The sequence below is a fragment of the Miniopterus natalensis genome, chromosome 2 (genome assembly GCF_054644295.1).
Source record: "Miniopterus natalensis isolate mMinNat1 chromosome 2, mMinNat1.hap1, whole genome shotgun sequence".
NCBI lineage: Eukaryota > Metazoa > Chordata > Mammalia > Chiroptera > Miniopteridae > Miniopterus > Miniopterus natalensis.
The window spans coordinates 141,419,187-141,439,609 of record NC_142082.1 but is presented as its reverse complement, the minus strand read 5'-3'; the positions used below and the strand labels follow the sequence as shown (position 1 = coordinate 141,439,609).

General features: G+C 47.8%; 1 protein-coding gene across 2 annotated transcripts; it reads right to left on the bottom strand.

Annotated features, from left to right (window-relative positions):
• On the bottom strand, positions 1–18,753 carry GALNT6 (polypeptide N-acetylgalactosaminyltransferase 6). 2 transcript variants are annotated; one of them, XM_087813919.1, is made up of 10 exons: positions 18,263–18,753; positions 16,498–16,670; positions 9,989–10,138; positions 8,686–8,920; positions 5,165–5,315; positions 3,614–3,814; positions 2,943–3,074; positions 2,241–2,342; positions 1,066–1,218; positions 1–156 (listed from the first exon to the last, which is right to left on the bottom strand). In XM_087813919.1, exons 1-10 carry the CDS (start codon positions 18,751–18,753, stop codon positions 43–45), a joined length of 1,902 nt encoding a protein of 633 aa, XP_087670045.1. In that variant the 3' UTR covers positions 1–42. The 2 variants fall into 2 exon arrangements, with proteins under 2 accessions (XP_087670045.1, XP_016056572.1); XM_016201086.2 differs by having other exon boundaries at positions 5,165–5,282.
• Between the last annotated feature and the right edge of the window lie 1,670 nt (positions 18,754–20,423).

Below are 20,423 nucleotides of genomic sequence, written 5' to 3'. Positions count from 1 at the left end.
CTGAGCGGTTTGTGGGAACTCCCACAGGAGATGGTATGGGGCCTAGATGAAGAGCCAGTGTTGGTAGGGGTCACTGGGATTGCAGGAGGCCATGGCTGGCTTGTTGTCCTCAGACGTCAGGCAGGTACCAGATCCGGAGTTCCTGATGAGTTGGTCCTAAAAGATGACACAGCAAAGGGTCAACCTGGGCCTCAATCCTGTAACAGTGCTACTAGGGGACAATAAATCGCACTGTTATGCTAGACACTCTAATGGGATGCATTCCTGAGTTTCCACCTGTATCTGGTGCCAATTACCTACTCCAAGCTTTAGCCTGAATGACTGGAATAGAGGAAGGACCATGGGCTAACTGAAAAAATGCTTTCAGGGCCTGCTTCCTCCAGATGGCCAGTTTTAGAGACCTGGGCCACTGCTGCCTACCTCCACTTTCTGCCTTTGATCATATTTAGACTCCTCTCTTCCCTATAGCCCCAAGGTTAGGCTCCTCTTTCCCTAAGCCAGGGACTGGGGATTGGGGTAGGGGGTGCTAGTTTGGGCTCAGTACTGTGGAAGTTACATTGTAAATCTGGTGGCAGTGTGGTATAATGGAAAGAACCTGTGCTTTCAAGTCAGACTTATCTGGGTCTGAATCTTAGGCCTGCTGTTTACTACTGATGGGTCTTGGGCCAGTCACAAACTTGTGGAGCTTCTTGGGAAGAGCCTCTGAAATATTAATCAAACCAATGCAGGTGAGTGCATAGCTTTGTGCCTGGAACACAGAAGGCAGGCTGGAACCATGAGTGACTCTTCACTTTCATCTACTTAGGTTCAGTCTAAAATACTTGAGCTATGACACAGCTGGCCACGACTAAAACCCCTCACCCTATCTTTCTATCAGCCAGAATCAGCCATCACCAAACATTACTTAAGCCTGGGGAACACTGCCTGTGACCAAGCCCACACCTTCCATACATTCTACGTTGTCCTGATCCACCCCATGGTATTTCAGGCATAAGATACAGAAAATGAGGAGGGGTGCAGTGGTGGCTTCAGGTTCTTGATACCAAACTTTCTGGGCCAGCTTACCTGGATCAATTCCCATTCCTCGTCCTTGGGGACTTGGCTGTTTTTGCCAGTGAAGTGACAGCTCCTAAGGCCTAGAGTGCCAGCATTGGCGTGTAGACACAGCTGCTTTGCAATGTTGTGGCGAAGGTCCCTCTGGGTTGTATACTCAAAGTACTAGAAGTCAAGACAAGAGGAAGTCTGAGGGACAGGTGGAGAGTTTGCCCACTACCTTCCAAAGCCATTTGCCCTAAGATGCCAACCACAGATGGCCTCCTGGTGAGACAAGTGAGAGGGTGACAAGACTTTAGTAATTCAAGTGTCACCTTCAGGAATTTTTAACCATATCTGGGTTATACTGAAATAACAGTTAATTAATATTTTTTATTTAATTAAAATTTTAACTTAGCTTCATTTTAAGCATTATCTGTGAAGTCATGTGTTTGATACACAAGTTCTTCTTTTGTTAATAGATTACTAGTAAAATAAAAAGGTTCACCAATGTACCACCTAAAATCAGGTACAGGGAATTGCTTTAGAATGACTTTTCAGTCTGTTCAGTGTCCAAAGCCATCCTTCCCTTGCTTCAGCTATGGTTCAAGTTCTTCTTCCTTACCAAACACTGGGCATTCAGGGTAGATTAAGGAACTTGGGCCAGGGAGGTTACTAGTAACTCCCCAGGGAAGAGCTGGGCCGTTGTAGGGCATGGAGTAAATTTTCAGGATGCCAGGTGACTGTGATGTCAGGAGGTGGTTGTTTTGGGGTCATTTTTGGGTGGCAGTATCAGAGTGGTATTTTCTGGGCAAAAGAGGCACTGAAGATAGAAGTATGTAGGTGAGGAAAAGTGCTAAAAAATTTCCCACATTTACTCTAAAACATCACTTAGCAACTGGCATCCTCCAGCAAGCCTTTTCTGATGAACAGTCCTCCTCCCCATCCCTCTCTAGCACCCAGAACTGATGCCCAGTGCTCTCTATATGTCCCTAATTCAGACTTCAGATCTTGTCTGTGTCATGCATTCATCCTCAGACTAGGAGCTTTCTGAGGGCAGGGATGGTATCTCCTCCTCTCTCTGGATATCCCCCACCTTTGTCCTTAGGAAAAGACTATTTTGAATGGAGAAAGGGGGCCCATTATGGAAAGAGATGCCCAGAGACAGGCTTCTCTTGTGCCTGCCCGAGTAGGATTGGGCTATATACCTGGTTGCCGCCAAGGCCGTGGCAGGCGTACATGATGAGGGGCTTCCCTCCATGGTTCTTCTCACCCACATCCAGGCATTGATTGATGCCAAGGTTCTTTATCTGCAGAATGGGGAGCAGAGAGAGAAACCAGGATAACACAGTCAGGAGTTTTTTAGTTCGCGGTGTCAGGTCCAACTGGAATAAATTTGCATGACTGGACTTCTCCTCTGATTTTTCCCCTCTGCTCATTAATGCCTGGAGTTAATAGCAAAGTGGGGTGCACAGCCCAGAGGCTGGACCAGGGCAGGCTGGGCAACCTCCTAGGCTACCAGGTCCCTGGGAGAAGCACTCAGCACATGGAAATTTCCTCATGAATGTTGGCTCTCAAAATGTGATTCTTCAGAACATCAGTATCACCCACGAACTTGTTAGAAATGCAAATTTTCAGGCTCTACCCAGTCCTACTGAATCAGCAATCTGTGTTTTAAACACTCCTTCCTGATGATTCTGATGCAGGTGTTTGAGAGCCACTGTTTATGGGTTGTTTTCCTCTTAAAAGGATTTAGCTATCTCTAGAAGCCCCAAAGTCCTCCTTCTGGATAAAGGAGTGTGGAGAGTAAAATTCAATTCTCCTTTGTAATCTGCCTGTGGGGAAAGTGGTCCTGAACTTCTCTTGGGGGCTCTGTGATGATGGGCAGGAAGTTGGTTCTTAAGACTTACAGCTCCATAGAGGGTGGGTTTCAGGTCAGGAACAAACAACTCTGGGTAGATGTTGTGCAGGAACCAGGAAAAGTTATGACAGTGTAGTTGCTCCCTCAGCTGCAGTCGTTCCGAAATGTCACCAAAGGATTTCTGTCAACCAAGACAGCCCCCTAAGGGTCAATTCCACCAGCCTTGACCTTCTTGTCTGGGTTGAAGTAGTCCAGAGTTCCTGGGGTCACTTTTTCCCAGAACAGGTCTCAGGCTCATTCCTGCTCAGGACCTGTTGGAGCTATTGACCCAGACTCACATCCAATCTCAAGCCCCATCTTGGCTTTGGGAACTCCACCTGTAGCCCCTTTACTCCCTCATCTCCTGTCACTTCCCAGTTAGTTTTCTCCCAGCTCCATTCTGAGCCTCTCAGAGCAAAGCCAGTCTCCTGGAAGAGGTTCTTTCTCCAAATCTCTTTGCCCTCCCCTCCTAAAAGATGCTGGGGCTCTCTAGGCAGGGACAACAAAGACTCCTCTCCTCATTCTCTAGCTTCCCTGGGCTATAGCTCACAGGGTCGAAGGTGGAAGGGGAAGCACCAGATGGTAGAGATGGGTGGGCCTATATCATTAAGCTCTTGACCAGGGTCTGGGATTCTGCACTTCTGTTCATCCAGACACCCCCTGAGCACAATTTCCCCTTACCTCTTGGGCCATCTTTGCTGCTTCCAGATTTCGTCGGTAGAAAATCTCCTTGTAGCTATCCATCCAGACCTCAGCCAGGCGCACTTGGTTGCGAGCAATGACATTGGTGCCCTTGGGAAAGGTGTGGGGGCTTTTGGTACGGAACACGTGGCCTACAACAGAGCAGGGGATGATCTCCAGCTGGCCCCCACACTGCCACACCTGCCATAAGAGGATACAAAACGGGGCCTTCAGGGGCTGGGCACAACAATCTCCCCACAAGCAGCTCTCTTCCATTCCCAGAGTGCCAGACCTCAGGTCCAAGAACTCAAGGAAATGCTGCTTTCTCTCCTGGAGGAAAGGACATTGACCAGGCTTCTTAGGCCATGAGAACACAATCCCTAGCTCTCTGATATTGGTTCACTCTGATTTAAGAAAATTTCCATGCCCCAAGTTTTATCAGGGCCCACTGTAGAGAAAAGACAGTTTGGCTAACTTTGTGTCTGTATACTTTTGAGCTCTGGTCACTTGGCTTTTTGACCTGAAAATGTGATTTTATCAGCACACACAAGTGTTACTGGAAACTCAAGCTTCCTCAAATCAAGATAGACTTGTGACTAAATCAGAGCATAAGGATAGTCAACTACCAGGTGGCCGGTGGTAGTCACCTGGACCTTTAGCACACTAGTTTCCTAGGAGAGAAGTTGAGCAGAGGTCAGAGGCTCATGGATGAACCTAGAGTCAGAACCCTAGGAGTTATGGTGAATGAGCTAGTGACCCTTCTGTTTAAGGCCTCCCACCTGTGTCTTCTCTTTTTAGGTTTTAAATCAGGAGGTACATTGTTTATCTTAGTATAGCAGCAACAGAAATACATAATCATAGTAACAGCAGGTATTAAATATATGCTTAATATGTGCCAGGCACTGTGAGCGGTGACTTCACAAATGAGCTCATTTAATTATTAATTACCCTTCCACTGGCATGGGGATTTGTGTCGATTTCATGGAGAGGCAATCCTTTCTTCCTAACCTAATCCTGAGTTGCCTTATTCCTGGAACTCCTCAGAATTGTGGGGTCTACCAGAATTAGGGCACCATCTTCTCCTACAGTATGAAGAGATTTCTGAACATAGGGTAGAGAAACTCTAAAGAATACCAGGGCACCTGTCCTCTGACCTGGAAAGGGGAACCTGATATTTCTAGAAAAAAGATAGCAACTGCTTACTGACCTGTTCCAGGGTTCTTTACCATTAAGCCCTTGACTAGGGTCTAATCCTTTTCCACAGATACCACGAAAGATATCAGCAGTCCCCAGATGTCCAGTTCCTATTACCACTATTATCCCTTGTCTCTGAGGAGTTCTGCCCAGTAATTTGTTTCAAGTTGTCCAATCTGATTTCCAAAGTCCTACTGCCAGAGACAGGGAGGGGAGCAGAGGAAAAGCAGTCATGCCAGGAAACAGCCACCTTTTAAGTTCAGTTCCAGATGTGATATCTCTGCTGCCTAAGAGACAGGTTCTCAGGCTGTCCCCGGGATGTTGTGGTTCCCCCCTCAAAGCCCTCTTCACTCTCACCCGGAAGGACATTTCCACGTTCTCCCCTCCCCAGATCTCCATCTGATTATCATAGGTACCGATGTGCTCAAAGTAGGACTTGGAGATGGAGAAGAGGCCACCAGCAAACGTCGGGGATCTGGAGAGACAGAGGGAGAAGCATGTGCATCTTCTAGGGGAGGGGAGAGGAGTGGCAGCCTGGTGTGGAAAGCTGAGGACTCACTGTTAACACCTCCTACCCCATTCCCACCCCCTTTCCCGGGATTTGCTAACTTGTTCGGTTAGCAAATGTTTATTGAGCTTTTATTAAGTATTCTTTACCTTCTAGGAACCAGGTCAAGGAGATATGTAATTCTCATTACTCTCTTCTAGAAGGCACCCATTCATTCATTCAACGAAGGATGTATTAAATACTAGCCGCCAGGGCCTGTGCTACACGTTAGGCATATAGAGCTACGAAAGACATCACATTCTACGAGAGCTCAGTCTAGTAGCAAAGGGTAAAGCTACTATCATTTGTTTGCTTTTTGGCAGCAAAGATCCTGGAGCATAGTAGGTACTTGGTTATCAGAAGCTATGTGAAATTTGTTTTTTGGAAACAGGATTCAAACCATGAATGGATGAATATTATGAACTGAACTGACCCCATTCTCTTTGTCCCTGGCCCTTGAGGGACTAGAAAGCCAGTGTTAGTAGGAGCCCAGCCCTAGTGCTTAATACTGCATGGGCAACTAGCTTTGGGGAAAATCTGCCAGCTGCTTTGAACAGAGGAAACTCCTGGAAACAGAATAGGAAATGAGACAACATCAAGCTCAATTTACACAAAAGGGAGCATTTGGAGGTTACAAAAATATTCTGGCTTTCAGACAAAAGCAGGGAGGCACAGACTCATATGAAGATAAATTAACAAAAACATCTCATTCCTAGAATTTAGATACCAGGTTGCTCAGAAGGGGAGGTGCAATAAGGGTTGAAGGAGGGGGTAGGGGCTAAGGGAGACTGGGGTCAACTACAGATATTTAATTGGTAGGTGTTGGCAGCTGTCTGGCCAGGCTATCTTGGACAGCGCTTTGCTGCCCCCTTCTGTTACTTCTTGTAGCCCAGAACCGATCAAGGTGCTTTATACACAGCAGGGGCTCAATCTGTGTTCATTGGACTGACTACACAGGACCCTGACCTTGGAGTTAATCTTGTGGCTGCTCTTGTTGCCCTGAAGTTGACTCCTGCAGCTGCTTTCTGGAAGAAATTTTAATTGGGAAATCCTCATGCGCACGCAGGCTTTCTGTTACCAGTTCTGACCCCGGAGTTCTAAGCCAGCCCAAGTAAGGCCCACAGAGTCCTGAAACTCCAGATTAGCCCTTTGGACCTCACCTACTTCTTCCTCTTCTTCTTTTTAATTTTTTATTTATTGATTTGAGACAGAGAGAGGGAGAGACAGACATACATCAATTTGTTGTTCCACTTATTTATGCGTTCATTGGTTGCTTCTTGTATGTGCCCTGACCCGGGATCAAACCCAAAACCTTGGTATACTGGGACAGTGCTCTAACCAACTGAGCTACCCAGCCAGGTCCTAACCTATTTCTTCTTGAGGGTCTCCCTGACTTGGGCCTGTCACTTGGCTTTGAGAGGTCTCTCTGATCCAGAAGCCACTAACAAATTACCTCTGAGGATAAACCCTATTCTGGGAAACTCACAGCAGACTCACAACCAACAGGCAACATCTTGTATTTCCTGGCCTACTTCTTAGGATCCTCTGGGTCTTTTACCTCTCCTCTCAGCCTCCTCCTGTTAGCTTTCAGAGTAGAGGACAAAAGGGTATGGCCTGCAGGCCTCCTGGTGGGGTACTATGCATAGTTCTGAGGGCAATCCATGCATGCCACCAGGGAGCAATTTCATTCCTCAAACACTGGAGCTTTATCTTCCAGCTGGACATTGGAGCCAGAGATGTCAGTGATGGGCGGTGGCTAGGTGCCCTGTCCCTGACTGTGCCACTGTGTGCACTGCCCCCAGCTTCGGGGAGGGGGGCTTTATTGCTGTCTACACCAAACAAAAGAAAGCTATGAAACAGGCAGCCGGTCAATAGGGAGTTTTAATTTCTTTTCTCTCTCCTGCCTTCTCTTTTACCTCTTCCCTTTCTGTTGCTGTTCCTCTTCCTTCTAATGGAGACAGAGTGGCTGGCTGTTCAGCATCCATGGGATTACTTCCTGTGGCACCCACCTGAGCCCTCTCCACTGAGGCAGCATTTCTTAGGATTTGGGCATGTAGAGGGGGAAGAACTCCAGCACTCTCTTCCTTTCAAGCTTTCCCTCTTATCTCTGCTCACTGTATCCTGTACCTCTGCTTCCCTCCATCCCAGGTATATATTCAGTTGACCCTGGAGTTTCCTGGCCAGTATGGGAAAACAATGGCAGATAATCACAGTATACTCTAAAAGTCACTCCCCAACTCAGTTTGGCTGAGACATCTGTTAAAATAAACTTGTGGTTGTCCTGGCTAGGTAGGCTCAGATGGTTGGAGTATCTTCCCCTACACCAAAAGCTTGTGGGTTCGATTCCCAATCAGGGCATATAACTAGGTTTCGGGTTTCATCCCTGGTCAGGTGTGTACAGGAGGCAACCAATCGATGTTTCTCTCTCTCCCTTCCTCTCTCTCTAAAAATCAATAAAAACATATCCTCGGGTGAGGATTAAAATAAACTTGTGGTCTCTAACAACACCACAGACAATCAGAGGGGAAGGACAGGGTAGGTATATGAGGAGAAGATTAGCTCAGGTGGGCATTAAACAATGGGTAAACTTTGAGGCATTCACAGGGTTGGCAAATCATGGCCCAGGGGCCAAATGTGGCCTGGCTTTATATAAGGCTCTGGGGCAAAGAATGGTTTTTACATTTTTAAAGGATTGCTTAAAAGAAACACAAACAAGGAGTATTATGCAACAGACTGTATGTAGCTGGCAAACCTGAAATATTTACTATTTGGCCCTTTACCGAAAAAGTTCAGGACAACTGCAACAAACTGCAAACTGCAGAACACTTGTCTATATTCTTTTAATATGTTTTCAGTCTTTTCAAAGAGAATGACCTGGGAGCACATGCCACCCCCTCTTGTTACAACGGCTATTCAATGATGGCCACTACCCACTATCTCTCAGCACCTCTGCAAGCACCAGTCATGGCCTTCTACAAGCAGGGAGGAATAGATGACACAAAGTGTGTAAAGCCCTTAGTCCAGTGCCTGGCACACAGTAAGTGGCAGATAAGAGCAGTCTAGTACCATGGTTGGCAACATAGGTGTTGGGTCAGCCAGGCCAGGATGGGTATCCCTGTTCCACCTTTGTTAGCTGCATAATCTGAGGCTAATTGTTTATAACTAGGAACCTCAGTGTTCTCACCTATAAAACAGGCTAATCATAGGGTATGAGAATTAAATAAAATATGTCAGGTGCTTGTGTTGACCTGAGATGGCATAGGTCCCTAGGACTGGGTGAGTCTGGGACCATATAGGCCAGGTTGGGGGCTCACCAGGCTATGGTCCTTACTTGATTGGGTAGGTCTCATCCTTGCGCCTCTGCCTTTCATGTGGAGGTAGAGTCTCCCAGCCGAAGGTCAAGCTCCAGTCAAAGTTGCCACGGCTGTGGACTCTGCCCTTCTGGACGGGCTTGGAGAACTCAAAAGTGTTAAGGTCAATGGTGACGATGTCTGGGCTCACCACTGCTGTCTCATCCTCAGTGATGCGTGCTAGGAGGGGCTCCAGCCAGCCATGGAAGCACTCACCTGCAGGCCCAGACCAGGAGACAGCTGTCAGGGTCCTGACCACAGCTGAGCCCATGCCCCAGGCCAGTGGGGAGATGCAGGAGGACAAGAGAACTCTCCGCCTACTTCCTAGCTATAGGCTGAGAAACAAAGGTAGGCTCCACAGCTGTACAGAGCACAGAGAGATCTCCTGAGAACCTCCTCCCCACCCCTCCCCCACCCAAAGATGCAGGTAGCTCTGGAGGGGAGAATGGAGGTCTCAGGGGAGTAACATGGTCAATTCAAATGATCCAAAAGCACAGGGAAGGCCCTGGAAGGGTGTCTTTGGATTCCAAGCCTATCCACTGAATCAGCCCTCCCTGCCCAAGGGTCCTCTCTCCCAGGAATATCTGCATCTCAAGCTTCAGCTCCAGTTGTAGAATAATCCCTTTCATTTGTCTAGCCCTTTGAGGTTTTCAATGAACCATATATATTACTTTATTTGGCCCTCAGAGTAATAATTCTGTGGGTGAGTAAGGTTGGTATCCTCTTCCCATCTTACAAATGAGGAAACTGAGGCTTTGCTAGTGGCAGAGTCAGAATATAAACCCAGGTCTTCTGACTTCCAGGTCTAGGCTTTCCCCAGTATATATCACTGCTTTTAGGGAAGTTATTTTTTTCCTGACAATGGTGGGAGGTGTTTTGGTTTGGAGCAAGGGGAAGGCTTTCCTGGCTCAGGTGACCCTACAGGAAAGCTCCACAGAGATCATTTCCCAGTGGTAATGGGAGGCCTCTCTGAGGGGCTGAGTTCAGAACAAGGTACAGATCAGGGGAGAGAGAAATGTCTGGGGCCCCAGAGCACACTCCCAGCAATTGTGGGGTGACCAACTGTTTTAGGGTTGTGTGTGCCTCTTGATAAAACATCCTTGGGATTGGGGTAAGAGAGGGCTAGAAGAAGCTGGAGAAGCTAGAAGAAGCCTCCTTCACTCCTGAAACAGAGCAGGAAGGGGCCTGTTGATGCTGTGGTCACAGCTCTTCATCCTGCCAGGAACGGGGGTGGGCCAGACTACACCCAAGCCTCCTGGGTGCCAGGCCAGCACTCTTACTCACAGTGGGCATCCAGGAAGGTAAGCACCTCTGCCTGTGCCACGCTGGCTCCCAGCAGCCGGGCAGTGATCAACCCCTTCCGCTTCTCCTGCCGCACCACCCTCACGATCTGCAGTTGCTTCACGTACTGTTCCAGTTGTTCCTTTAGATACTCTGGAAGGGACAGTGTCATTGTAGTCAGCTCACCACTTTGTTGCAAGCCAAATCCCCTATGGGCACCAAGCCCTGGCGCTCTCAGGCTTCCAGCAGGCCTGAATTTTTAACCCTCCCACACCAACCACACTAAGCAATTCCATGGAAGCAGATGGTGAGGAAGAAGATAGGAGGAAGTCCTGCAAGTGGCCAAGCACACCCTGCCACCCCACGCCCACTTTGCCAGGACACTGGCTCTGCAGGGTGAATCCTGTGCCTGTTTACCTAGGCACCTTCTCTAATGTCTGAGACAGGACCTCAGGGCTGTGTTTCTTTGGCCTAAATCAAGTAAAACTTCCAACAAAGGCTCTCAGTCGTCCCTCTGGGTCTCTGCACCCTTTCAGCCACCATCTTTCAGAGCCGTGATTCCAGCCTCCTCTCCTTTCCACACCTAGTAGTTGTGACAGTCATTTCTCGGTGTCTGATGCCCTGTCTCCCAGGCTCCTCAGAATAAGTTTGCCAGGTAGAACACACAAATGTTGATTGCTTACTTGCTGGACCAGCAGCGAGAAGTCTTACTCTAATCTCCTTTATTATGTCTTCTGCATGTGGAATTTTTAAGAAATGAAAAGATGCTGAGCTGCTTTTTAATTAAATTAAAGACATGTACCGAGTGCCTACCATTGGCCAAGCATAGTGGTAACCCCAGCCACCTAGGATGATCAGTGACCTGCCAGAGGAAGTGAAGGGCTGAGAGCCTGCAGGGGTGGGGGTTGGGCAACCATCCTGAATTTGGGGATGGAGAAAGCTTTCTGAAGCCAGGGATATCTCTGCTGAGATTTTTCATTCCTTCTGAGTTGAGGCTTACTTCATAATCTTGTTATTCAGTCTGAAATCCTCAGAGCATTAAAGGTAGCTCTATTCTGAGGCAATCCATCTGGAAACATATTCCAAATTTTGCTTATGTTTTATTAGCTGTGGTGCTGGTTTACCCATGCCCCTGTTCTGTTCCTGACTGTGCAGGATGGAGTTGCCTGTAGTTTTAGAAGTGGAAGTGGAGGGCAGGTATGACAGATGATTGTGTCCTTTCTCTTTTGAGCTGTGGGATCAGCCCAGTGCTCAGACCTTGCTTCGAGCACAGTGCTATACAGACTGTGGGGCCTGAAATCAATTTGGGGTGGGGATGTTCTCTCTCTCTATCCCCCCCGCCCCTCACTCACACACACACACACTATGCCCAAATACTTGAGTACCTACTATGTGCTAGTCATTGAACTACGTGCTTTCATGTTGACTTTCTTATTTAACATTCTCTATGAGATTAAAACGCTATGAAATAGGGAGTATTGTCCCTAATGTTTATCAGTCAAAATTGGCCTCATTTGGCAGCTTAGGCACAGTACTCACTTAGCAAACACCTGCTAACTCACTGCCCAGGTGCTAGACACTACCCTGGGCAGGGAGGGACCAGATCTGGGTCCTGCCTTCAAGGAGCTTCCAGACTCATAATCCAACTATAGCCCTAAGTGCTGGGTCTAACAGGAAGGAGGGAGGAACTCCAACTGAGAGCCTCACCTTCTCAGTGTGACTGATGTCTGCGGGGGGGGGGGGGGCGAGAACTCACTTAACTGTGCTCACAGGAAGTTCATGGTGATGGAGATAAACTCAGGGACAAAACATCACAGGAAGTGGGTTTTGTGGTAAGAGACAGAAGCACTGAGCTGTGAACCTCAGGAGGGTCTGAGCTCTATAAGGCCCTACTCCCATACCTTCCTTCTAGGCTCAGGTGGCTGGGCTGGACCTGGGGATTCTAAGTATGAGTGCAGGTCCTTCTGAGGGAGTGAGACAACTCCTGATAGTCTTCCTGTAACACCTCTGGACCCACTGGACATATGCTCCAGAGCTATGCATAGCAGAGCTGAGCATGGAGAAACAGACAAGCCCATCCATACTATCTATGTCCCCCAGACAACAGCTTCCTAATTTAAGTTTAATGCTCCACTATCCGAACCCAGCTTCATTCCTCATGACAGAGTTTGTAGAACTCCCATGACCTCCAACACACATTCCTTACTCAGTCTCATCAATATGCAGATGCTCCTAGGTCTTCTTTCCTGGCCTTGCCATCTTCACTTAAATGTCTAACAGAACCACAAACCAAACATTCCCTAAAGAGAACTCCAGATTTCCTCCCAAGCTGTACCCCACCCCCATGATCCCCATGTCAGTATGCGGTACTTGCATCCCTCCAGCTGCTCTAACCTAGGAATCATGCTGGCTTCTCCCCTTTCCTCATCCTTTACAGATAGTCCATCAGCAAGTACTACCAGTTCTCTCTCTTGGTCCCCACTGTCACCCCAGCAGTCATGTATTAACTGGTCTCCTGGCCTCTACTCGACATCATTCTTCCCAATCTACTCTTTTTTTTTCTTTTTCTTTTCTTTTTTTAAAATATATCTTTATTGATTTCAGAGAGAGGAAAGGAGAGGGAGAGAGAGATAGAAACATCAATGATGAGAGAGTCATTGATCGAGCCCGCAACCCAGGCATGTGCCCTGACCAGGAATTAAACCCCGATCGCCTGGATCCCAGGTCGATGCTCAACCGCTGAGCCACACCTGGCCGGGCCCAATCTACTCTTGAAATAGCGGCCACAGTGGGCAGCTGAGTTATTGTATAAAACTAAATCAGACCATGTGAGTATAGTGGTTTAAAATTGCACTTAAAAACAAATCCAGCCCTGGCTGGGTGAATCAGTTGGTTGGAGTGTTGTCCATACACCAAAAGGTTGCCGGTTCCATTCCCAGTTGGGGTATGTACAGGAGGCAATGGGTTGATGTTTCTCTTTCACATTGATGTTCCTCTCTCTCTCTCCTTTCCTCTCTCTATAAAAATCAATAAAAACATATCCTCAGGTGAGGATTCAAAATAAAACAAAACAACAACAACAAAACAAATCCAAACAGTATGGTGGTTCCTCAAAAAATTAAACATAGAATTACCACATGGTCCAGCAATTCCACTTTTGGGTATATACCCAAAAGAAGTGAAAGCAGAGACTCAGATATTTGTGTGCTGATGTTGATGGCATCATTATTCACAGTAGCCAAAATGTGGAAACAACCCAATGTCCATGGACGGATGACTGGATAAACAAATCTAAACTAACCCAAAGCACTCCCCAAAAGTCTCTCCCCTGGGTTGCATACAGTGCATTTCCTGACTTCAGGGTAGCCCCTTCTCCTACAGATCCCTCTACCTTCCCTTCCACAGCGCCACTTCCTGGCCAACCCCACCTCCTTCCTCTTCTCTCCATAAGGAACTTACTCACTGAGGATCCCGTTCACTTCTCAGCAATACCAGGTCCTGGGAATGTGTCTGATGTCCTCCCATCCACCTAGCAAAGTCCCACAGGAGGGAGGACTAGGCTGTCTCTCCCCCCCCCCCCCCCCCGGCAGGGCAGGGCTTTTGACATGGAGCCGACCTGTGTGGGGCACAACAGACCGATGGGCCTGGGGGCCAGTTTTCATAAGCTTGTGGAGTGTGCCAGACCAGGAGTATACCTGGCATCTGACCTGGCCACACAGGAATAAAATCTGTGCCCAGGGTTTAGACTCTGAGGTAGGTAAGAAAAAGTTCCCCAGCCTGCCACTGGGCATCCTTCCCCCAACCCAAGCACCCAAAGTCTGTTGTGTACTTGCAGTCACAGAGGACTGCCAAGTACCTGGATAGGATGACAGAGAGCATGGACATTGTATTTCAGCAGAGACACAGCTCTGCTCTGTGTGTGTGCAATGAGAGCCAGCTAATCTGATAAGACTGTCAAATGTGTGGAAAATTTTATATGGCTGTGGACTGCAGAGACGTCTGACCATGGCTATGAGTTCTGTTCTTTTCCCCGCTGAACTGAACACTGCTGAGAGAATCTCCCAAGTCTGAAAGCCTGCATAGTGCGGTTGTCTGTCCTAGGGTCCACAAACTCCCTGGCATTAGATGCAGAAATGTGGGTGTGTGCACAGTGTTGCAGCAATTCTGCTCTATTTTAGGGAGTGGAGTAAAGCTTTGAACAGATTCTCAAAGGAGGCCAGGACCCAGAAAACTAAGAAGGATGGATTTAGGGTTTTCAGGCAGGTGATTCCGAGATGCTGGAATTGGCCCTAAGAGAGAGTCTAGGAGACAACCAGAGAGAAAGCCTGCTAGGGCCAGGCACTTTGGAGGGGCTGTTGTGGCCACTGCAAATTCCACCCTACTAGGCAAAGGCTGCTGTGCCCTTTAGATGCTGCCCGTGCCAGCCTGGCATTATGTCACTTTTCTAGCCTGGTCAGAGGAGTTGCCCAACTGGGCACTTGTACCTTATGGACTCAAAAACTTCCGGGTGAGGAGTAGAAATAGTTTAGAACTCCCACCCTATGTGATTCCAGGGAAGAAACATCTGAAGAATGGGTAGCATAGGTTTGGGGGAGAAGGGTTACCAGAGAGCCCAGTTTGAGAGGAAGGGCAACTGATACACCTGCTCCCCATTGCATACAACCATTCTATTGCTACTAAGGGGCACTCCCAAGCCCCTCCCATCTTTGCCAAACTTTGCCTCTCCCTTTCCAGAAGCCTAATATTATGCTTCTTGCCCACCACACTCTCTCACTACATCCTTGATACCTGTTTACCTTTGCTTTCTAAGTGCTGCTAGGTGTCTGTCCTATGTGGGGAAATGTGAACTCCCCAAAGAAAGAGACCCACCAGTACTCACACTCAGCTCCTCTTTCCACTGTCTTCCCCAGCCTTATTCCTCCTTTTAGCATCAACTCTAATCTACAAGGCAGGAGGAAGGCTGGGGGAAGGTCAGGAGAAGCAGCAGCTCTATTGGAGTGGCCCCAAGGAATACTCTGGGAAGTGTGGTGTCAGTTTGTGTGCTGGATATAGGAACATGGGCACAGGAAGCCAACCTGGGAGAGTCCTAGATACCATGTGCCACCTAGGAGGAGGGTTCAGCTTCTGGAAACTCCCAGCCTAATGATGATGCATCAGTCTCTCAGCTTCCTTCCTAGTTCTGGCCCTGTCATCAACTCTCAGGTGGTCTTAAGAACTTCCTTTCCGGACTCCGGATCCTCTGCCTCTCTTCCTGACAATTACCCTCCTACCACTTGCCATCCTTCTGAGACAAGGTCACTTTCCACCTTAAACATCTTCAATGACTCCTAATTTCCCCCCCAAATACTCTTTAGCATGGCATGAATTTCAATTCAACATCTTTTTAGTGTCATTTCCTAAAACAAACCTAAGCTTCAGCCATATGAAACCTCTCAATTTTTCACAAATATACCTATGCCTCTAGGACTATGTCTATGCCATTTTCTCTTCTGGGAATGCCCTTCAAGGCCTATTCTTTCCCTAGACACTCATGCTTTAAGGCCCAGCTCCAATCTGGCCTCCACTGTGGACTGCCCCAGCCACGCTACACAGAAATAACATCTCCTGGCTACGTGCTCCCAGAGTGCATTGTGCCCATACAAAGACTAAACTGGAGCCAATGCTTATAGTGCTCTTACTCCATCTAAGTACTATGTCACATGAATTATCTCATTTATCATCTGTCTCTGATCCCTCCTTGTGAGGGAGTCAACTGTCTTCATTTTTAAAAGGAAATTGAGGTTCAGGGATGCTAAGTATCTTGCCCAAGGTCCAACAGGAAGAGGCAGATTGGGATTTGAATTCCTGGGTGTTGGCCTCTCAAGTCCATGCCCTTTCACATCTATTAGGGGTGTATTATGGGCCACACTGCTGTGATTGGTGTTGTAAGGGGCCATCTGACCCATGAGGGTCGTTAGCTTTTTTAGGGCAAGATCCATCTCATTTGTTATTTGTCATGGTATCCCCTATGCCTAAGTCAGTGTCAGGCACAGAATACTCTGTAGATGTTTGTGGAATTACTTTAAAAGGTGTGGGTGGAAGTTTGATGAGCAACTCACTTGCCTATTATGAACTACAGCAAAGAGGGCTTTTGAGGTGGAAACTTTCAGGAGCAAAAGAGTGGTCTAGCAGGTAGAAAACAGAGGGAAGGCCCATCCCCACCCTCTGCCTTGATCTCTCCCAGCATTTCTGATTTGGGGTTGGGCTTCAGAGCTCTAAGGGAGTCTTAAAAGCAACAACTCCTAAGCTTTTGGAGCCCTTTGGGTGAAGTGGGGATGAAGTCCATGCTCTAGGAATGTGGTCTTCTTGCCTGCTCTCCCCTACCTTCCTGTTCCTCACCTGCCTTCTCCCTGCTCCTGGCCTTTATGATGAGCTGTGATGCTAGGGAGCAGGCAGTGAGGGTGCCTGCTCCCTCAAGAGAACCTGCCCTCCTTCCCAGAATACCCTCTCCTCAGGGCCATCTCTAACCTTACCCTCAGTGCTGGCATCATCCACCAGTATGATCTCCTTCAGCAGGATGGCAGGGGTGGTGTGTAGGACACTGTACACTGTTCTCAGCAGCGTGGACCAGGCCTCATTGTGAAATACAATGATGATGCTGGTGGTGGGCAGTGGCGGGCAGCGCCGAAACTTCTGGTCAACACATCTGGAAGAATGAAAGTGTAGATTCAGCTCTCCAGGTCCCTCAGAGTTCCAGGGGTAAGGAGGGCTCTGTGCACAGATTACCATAACCACCTACTGCTCCTGGGAACCACTAGCCTACATTCCCTGTTGCAGTTGGGAATAGCTGCTCCCTGTTCCCAGCTTACGCTGTATTTTCCACCTACTCTGAACCTCTGCACAGGTCCTAACCAACCTACTCCAAAATCCGTTTGCCCCAGAGCTGGCTCAGTGTCCCTGCTGTGATGCTGAGGGCTCCTCCCTGCTCCCCTTCTCACTTCTTTCATATGCTCTAGGAGTTCCCAGGGCTGACTCTCTTCCTCAGTAATATGTGTGCTGCATAAAAGTGTAATCCAATCCAGAGGTCCCAGAGGGGAAGTAATAAAGGGCAAATCTGACATCTGAGAAAAGTGACTACAATTTTCATACTCTTCGTGTTATACTTTACAGTTCTTCTCTAATCCATTTCCTCATTAATTCCTTGTAATTGGACACTACTATCACAATCAATTTCCTGTGACCTTTTCTCTACCCTCATCTACTCCAACCACTCTGTGGCATTGATCATGCTGCTACCCTCTTGACACTCCATCTTGGGTGGCGGTGGGAATGTGTGAATCCTGGATCTCAAGGAATCATGTGGCCTAACACCCTTTCTTATCCCCTCTGCTGGCCACGAAGATTTCTCATGGAGCCTCCAGGAGAGACACCCAAACTTCCTTCTCTGGCTGCCCTTATGGCCCAATACCCTTCCCTGCAGAGAAGTTCATGACAATTCCGAGTAGCTCCAACTTCTAGGACTATAATACTTGGTCAATTTTGAGGAACTTAGGTTCACAACCCTAAAGAATCATGAATTTGGGGACAGGGGCTGCCACGTGACAAAAGGCCAGAAAGGGTATAACTTTGATTTGGGAAAGACAAGTCTAAATGAGAAAGACACAAAATCTTTGACTTGAGGACAGTGTGAACACAGCCATGACCACATTAGGGTGAGGTGGCTTACGGCTCAAAGATCTAAGTGCTGGTTCACTGCCCAGGATTGAAAGTATAAACAGCTTCAAATAAAGGGTGGAATGAATTCATGGGCCTATGCATCTTCATTGGAGGAAGGAAATCAGAAGGTGTGGGGATAGTCCTGATCACCAGGGCCGCTGTCAGGAAACGTCCCTTTCCCAGCAGCTCAGCAGCAGCGTTCCATAGTCTCTGGGGCAAGCTTCAGCACAGGGCAAGGCCACTGAATCAGTGGCCTGGCATCAGTCCCTCTCAGTCACTCCTATGCCAGGCCCTGGTCCCAGGCCCTGAGTTCTTTTTTCTGTATCCTGTCACCTTCATAATTGTGTTTTTACTCTCACAGGCCTCCCTAGGCCTCTGGCCTGACCAGAATTCTCTTGAATCCCCACTCCTGGGATAAGGGCAGTTGGTCAAGAAAAGGAGTGAGGGTATAGAGGAAATCCTTGTCCATATGCTAAAATCCCCATCAGCTCTTTACCTGGCACTTGGCCCAAGGCCATGGCCATACCAACCATACCTTTGGCAGAGCCCAGGCCTCACCCCATGACTCTGGGTGCTACTTACTCAGGGGGTCGAGTGTCTGGCCCCAGGGCCCTCTGTAGGGAGATCCGGTCACTGGCAAAGGCATTGAAGCAGTGCTTCTTATAGCCCTCTTCCTTTTCCTGGGTCTCCAGGGGAGTCCAATTATTCTTCTGAAATGCTTTCCCATCTGCCCCAGGGCTGCTGGGATCCTGTGGTGGCCGTTCCCAGAAGGGCTTCAGCTCAGCTGGGGTATAGAACCCAGGGAGGCAGGACTTGTTTGTGGAGACCAGTGTCTCCTGGGGCTCTGGAGCCCTGATCTGGAGCTTGGGCATCGAATCCTTAAGGTTGTTCATGGCCCCCATCATGAGGTCCAGGACGTGATCCTTCTGGCTCACCAAGGATTTCAGCCACGGTTTCTCTGTGGCCTGTTCTCTGCTGCTTACATCCCTCTGCAGGATGAAGAGAAAGAGTACAAAAGCACTGCCCACCATGGCCAGGCGCAGGGGCATGTGGCGTCTGCGGAGAAGTCTCATCCTCTGGAACTAATGGGGACCCTGGCTGAGTTACTCGAGTTCTGGGCCTGAGCCTGGAAATAGCTTGATATGTCGTGGTGGCCACACCTCGGGGCCTCAGCCTGAGAAGGGAGGGAATGAGGGAGAGAAATAAGCCAAGGCAGGGATGGAGAGGGAGTCAGGGGTTTGGGGTTCAAGACTAGGCTCTGTTGCTGAATAGTGACGTCACCTTATCCAATCACTTAGCTTTCCTCCTAAATTTCCACCATCCATAAAATGAGGAGACTGGAATCAAGTGTTTCTTTCCTGCCCTAAGATTCTGACATTGGTGGATCTAGAATAAATAGAACACTAAAACTCTAAATGCAGAGATTTAACAGAAATAACCACTTTGGGAGACACTTTGGCATTATCAAGTAAAATCTAAAACGTATACATCCTATGATGCCGCAATTCCACTCCTAGTTTTATATTCCAGACAAACTCCAGTGCACATGAGCCAGGAGGCATGTATCAGAATGTTTCTAGTAGCACTAACTAAAATGGCAAAAATAGGAACCATTCAAATGCCCATTAGCAGTAGAATGAATAGAGTGTGAAATATATCCTTATTATGAAGTACTCTACGGCAGTGACCAAGAATGAACCATGTCTACATGCAACAGCGGGAATGTGATGCTGAGTGAGAACAAGTTGCAGAAGGATACATACAGTGTGATTCCATTTACAGAAAATTGTAAAGCATGTAAAACTAAACAATGCATTGTTTATGAAAACAAAAGTGAATACAAAATATTGTTTGTGAATACAAAAATGAATATGTGGTAAAGCTATAAAGAAAACTAAAGGTATAATGAAACCAAAATTTCTGAAGAAGGAGGAAAGATATAGGAATAGCCCTGGCCAGTGTGGCTCTGGTCAGAGCATCAGCGTCCACACCACAGGGCTGCAGGTTCGATTTCCTGTCAAGAGCACATACTTGGGTTGCAGGTTCGATCCCCAACCCTGGTTGAGCCGCATGTGGGAGGCAACCAATCCATGTGTCTCTCTCACATTGCTGTTCCTCTCTTTCTCTCTCTGTCTCTCCCTCTTCCTCCTTCCCTTCCATTATCTCTGAAAAGCAATGGGAAAAATATCCTCAGGTGAGGATTAACAACAACAACAAAAAGATATGGGGATAGAGGCACACGGGGATTCAAAGTAAAGTGGGTTTTCTTGAAGTGGATGGTGGCTGCTACTAGTACTATTATTCCTTATACCCTAGACATATTTTATAAATATTCTTCTGTATCTACACATGTTTAATAAAAAATACTAAGATTCTATGACAACACCTTCCAGGCAGGGCTGAGCTTTGGTGTTCCTCAGCTTACACCCCTGGGCACATACATGGTCCTACAGCTCAGAGGATGAATGTCTGCAAAACTTTCTGTGGAGAGCTCTGGAAACACAAGGCTCCCTTGTTAAGTACCAGATGTTCACAGCAACAGGCCTGGGCACAAATCCTAGTTCAGCCTCTTCTAGTAAGAATGGCACCTACCTCCTAGGGTTGTTAGAAGGATTAATAGGTCAATAAATAATCATGGAAAAAGCTTAGCAGTCTCTGCACACAGTAATTTCTGGAAAAGTAATAGTTTTTATCAATAGTGGCTGTGTGACCCTTGGACAAATTACTTAATCTCTCTAAGCCT

Bases quoted from the DNA above. Each gene is read 5' to 3' on its own strand.
- GALNT6 (XM_087813919.1), bottom strand. From the start codon at position 18,753: ATGAGACTTCTCCGCAGACGCCACATGCCCCTGCGCCTGGCCATGGTG. The intron at 16,671-18,262 runs GTAAGTAGCACC...TCATTCTTCCAG, and splicing joins CCAGACACTCGACCCCCTGA to ATGTGTTGACCAGAAGTTTC. The intron at 8,921-9,988 runs GTGAGTAAGAGT...CTGGGCCTGCAG, and splicing joins TACCTTCCTGGATGCCCACT to GTGAGTGCTTCCATGGCTGG.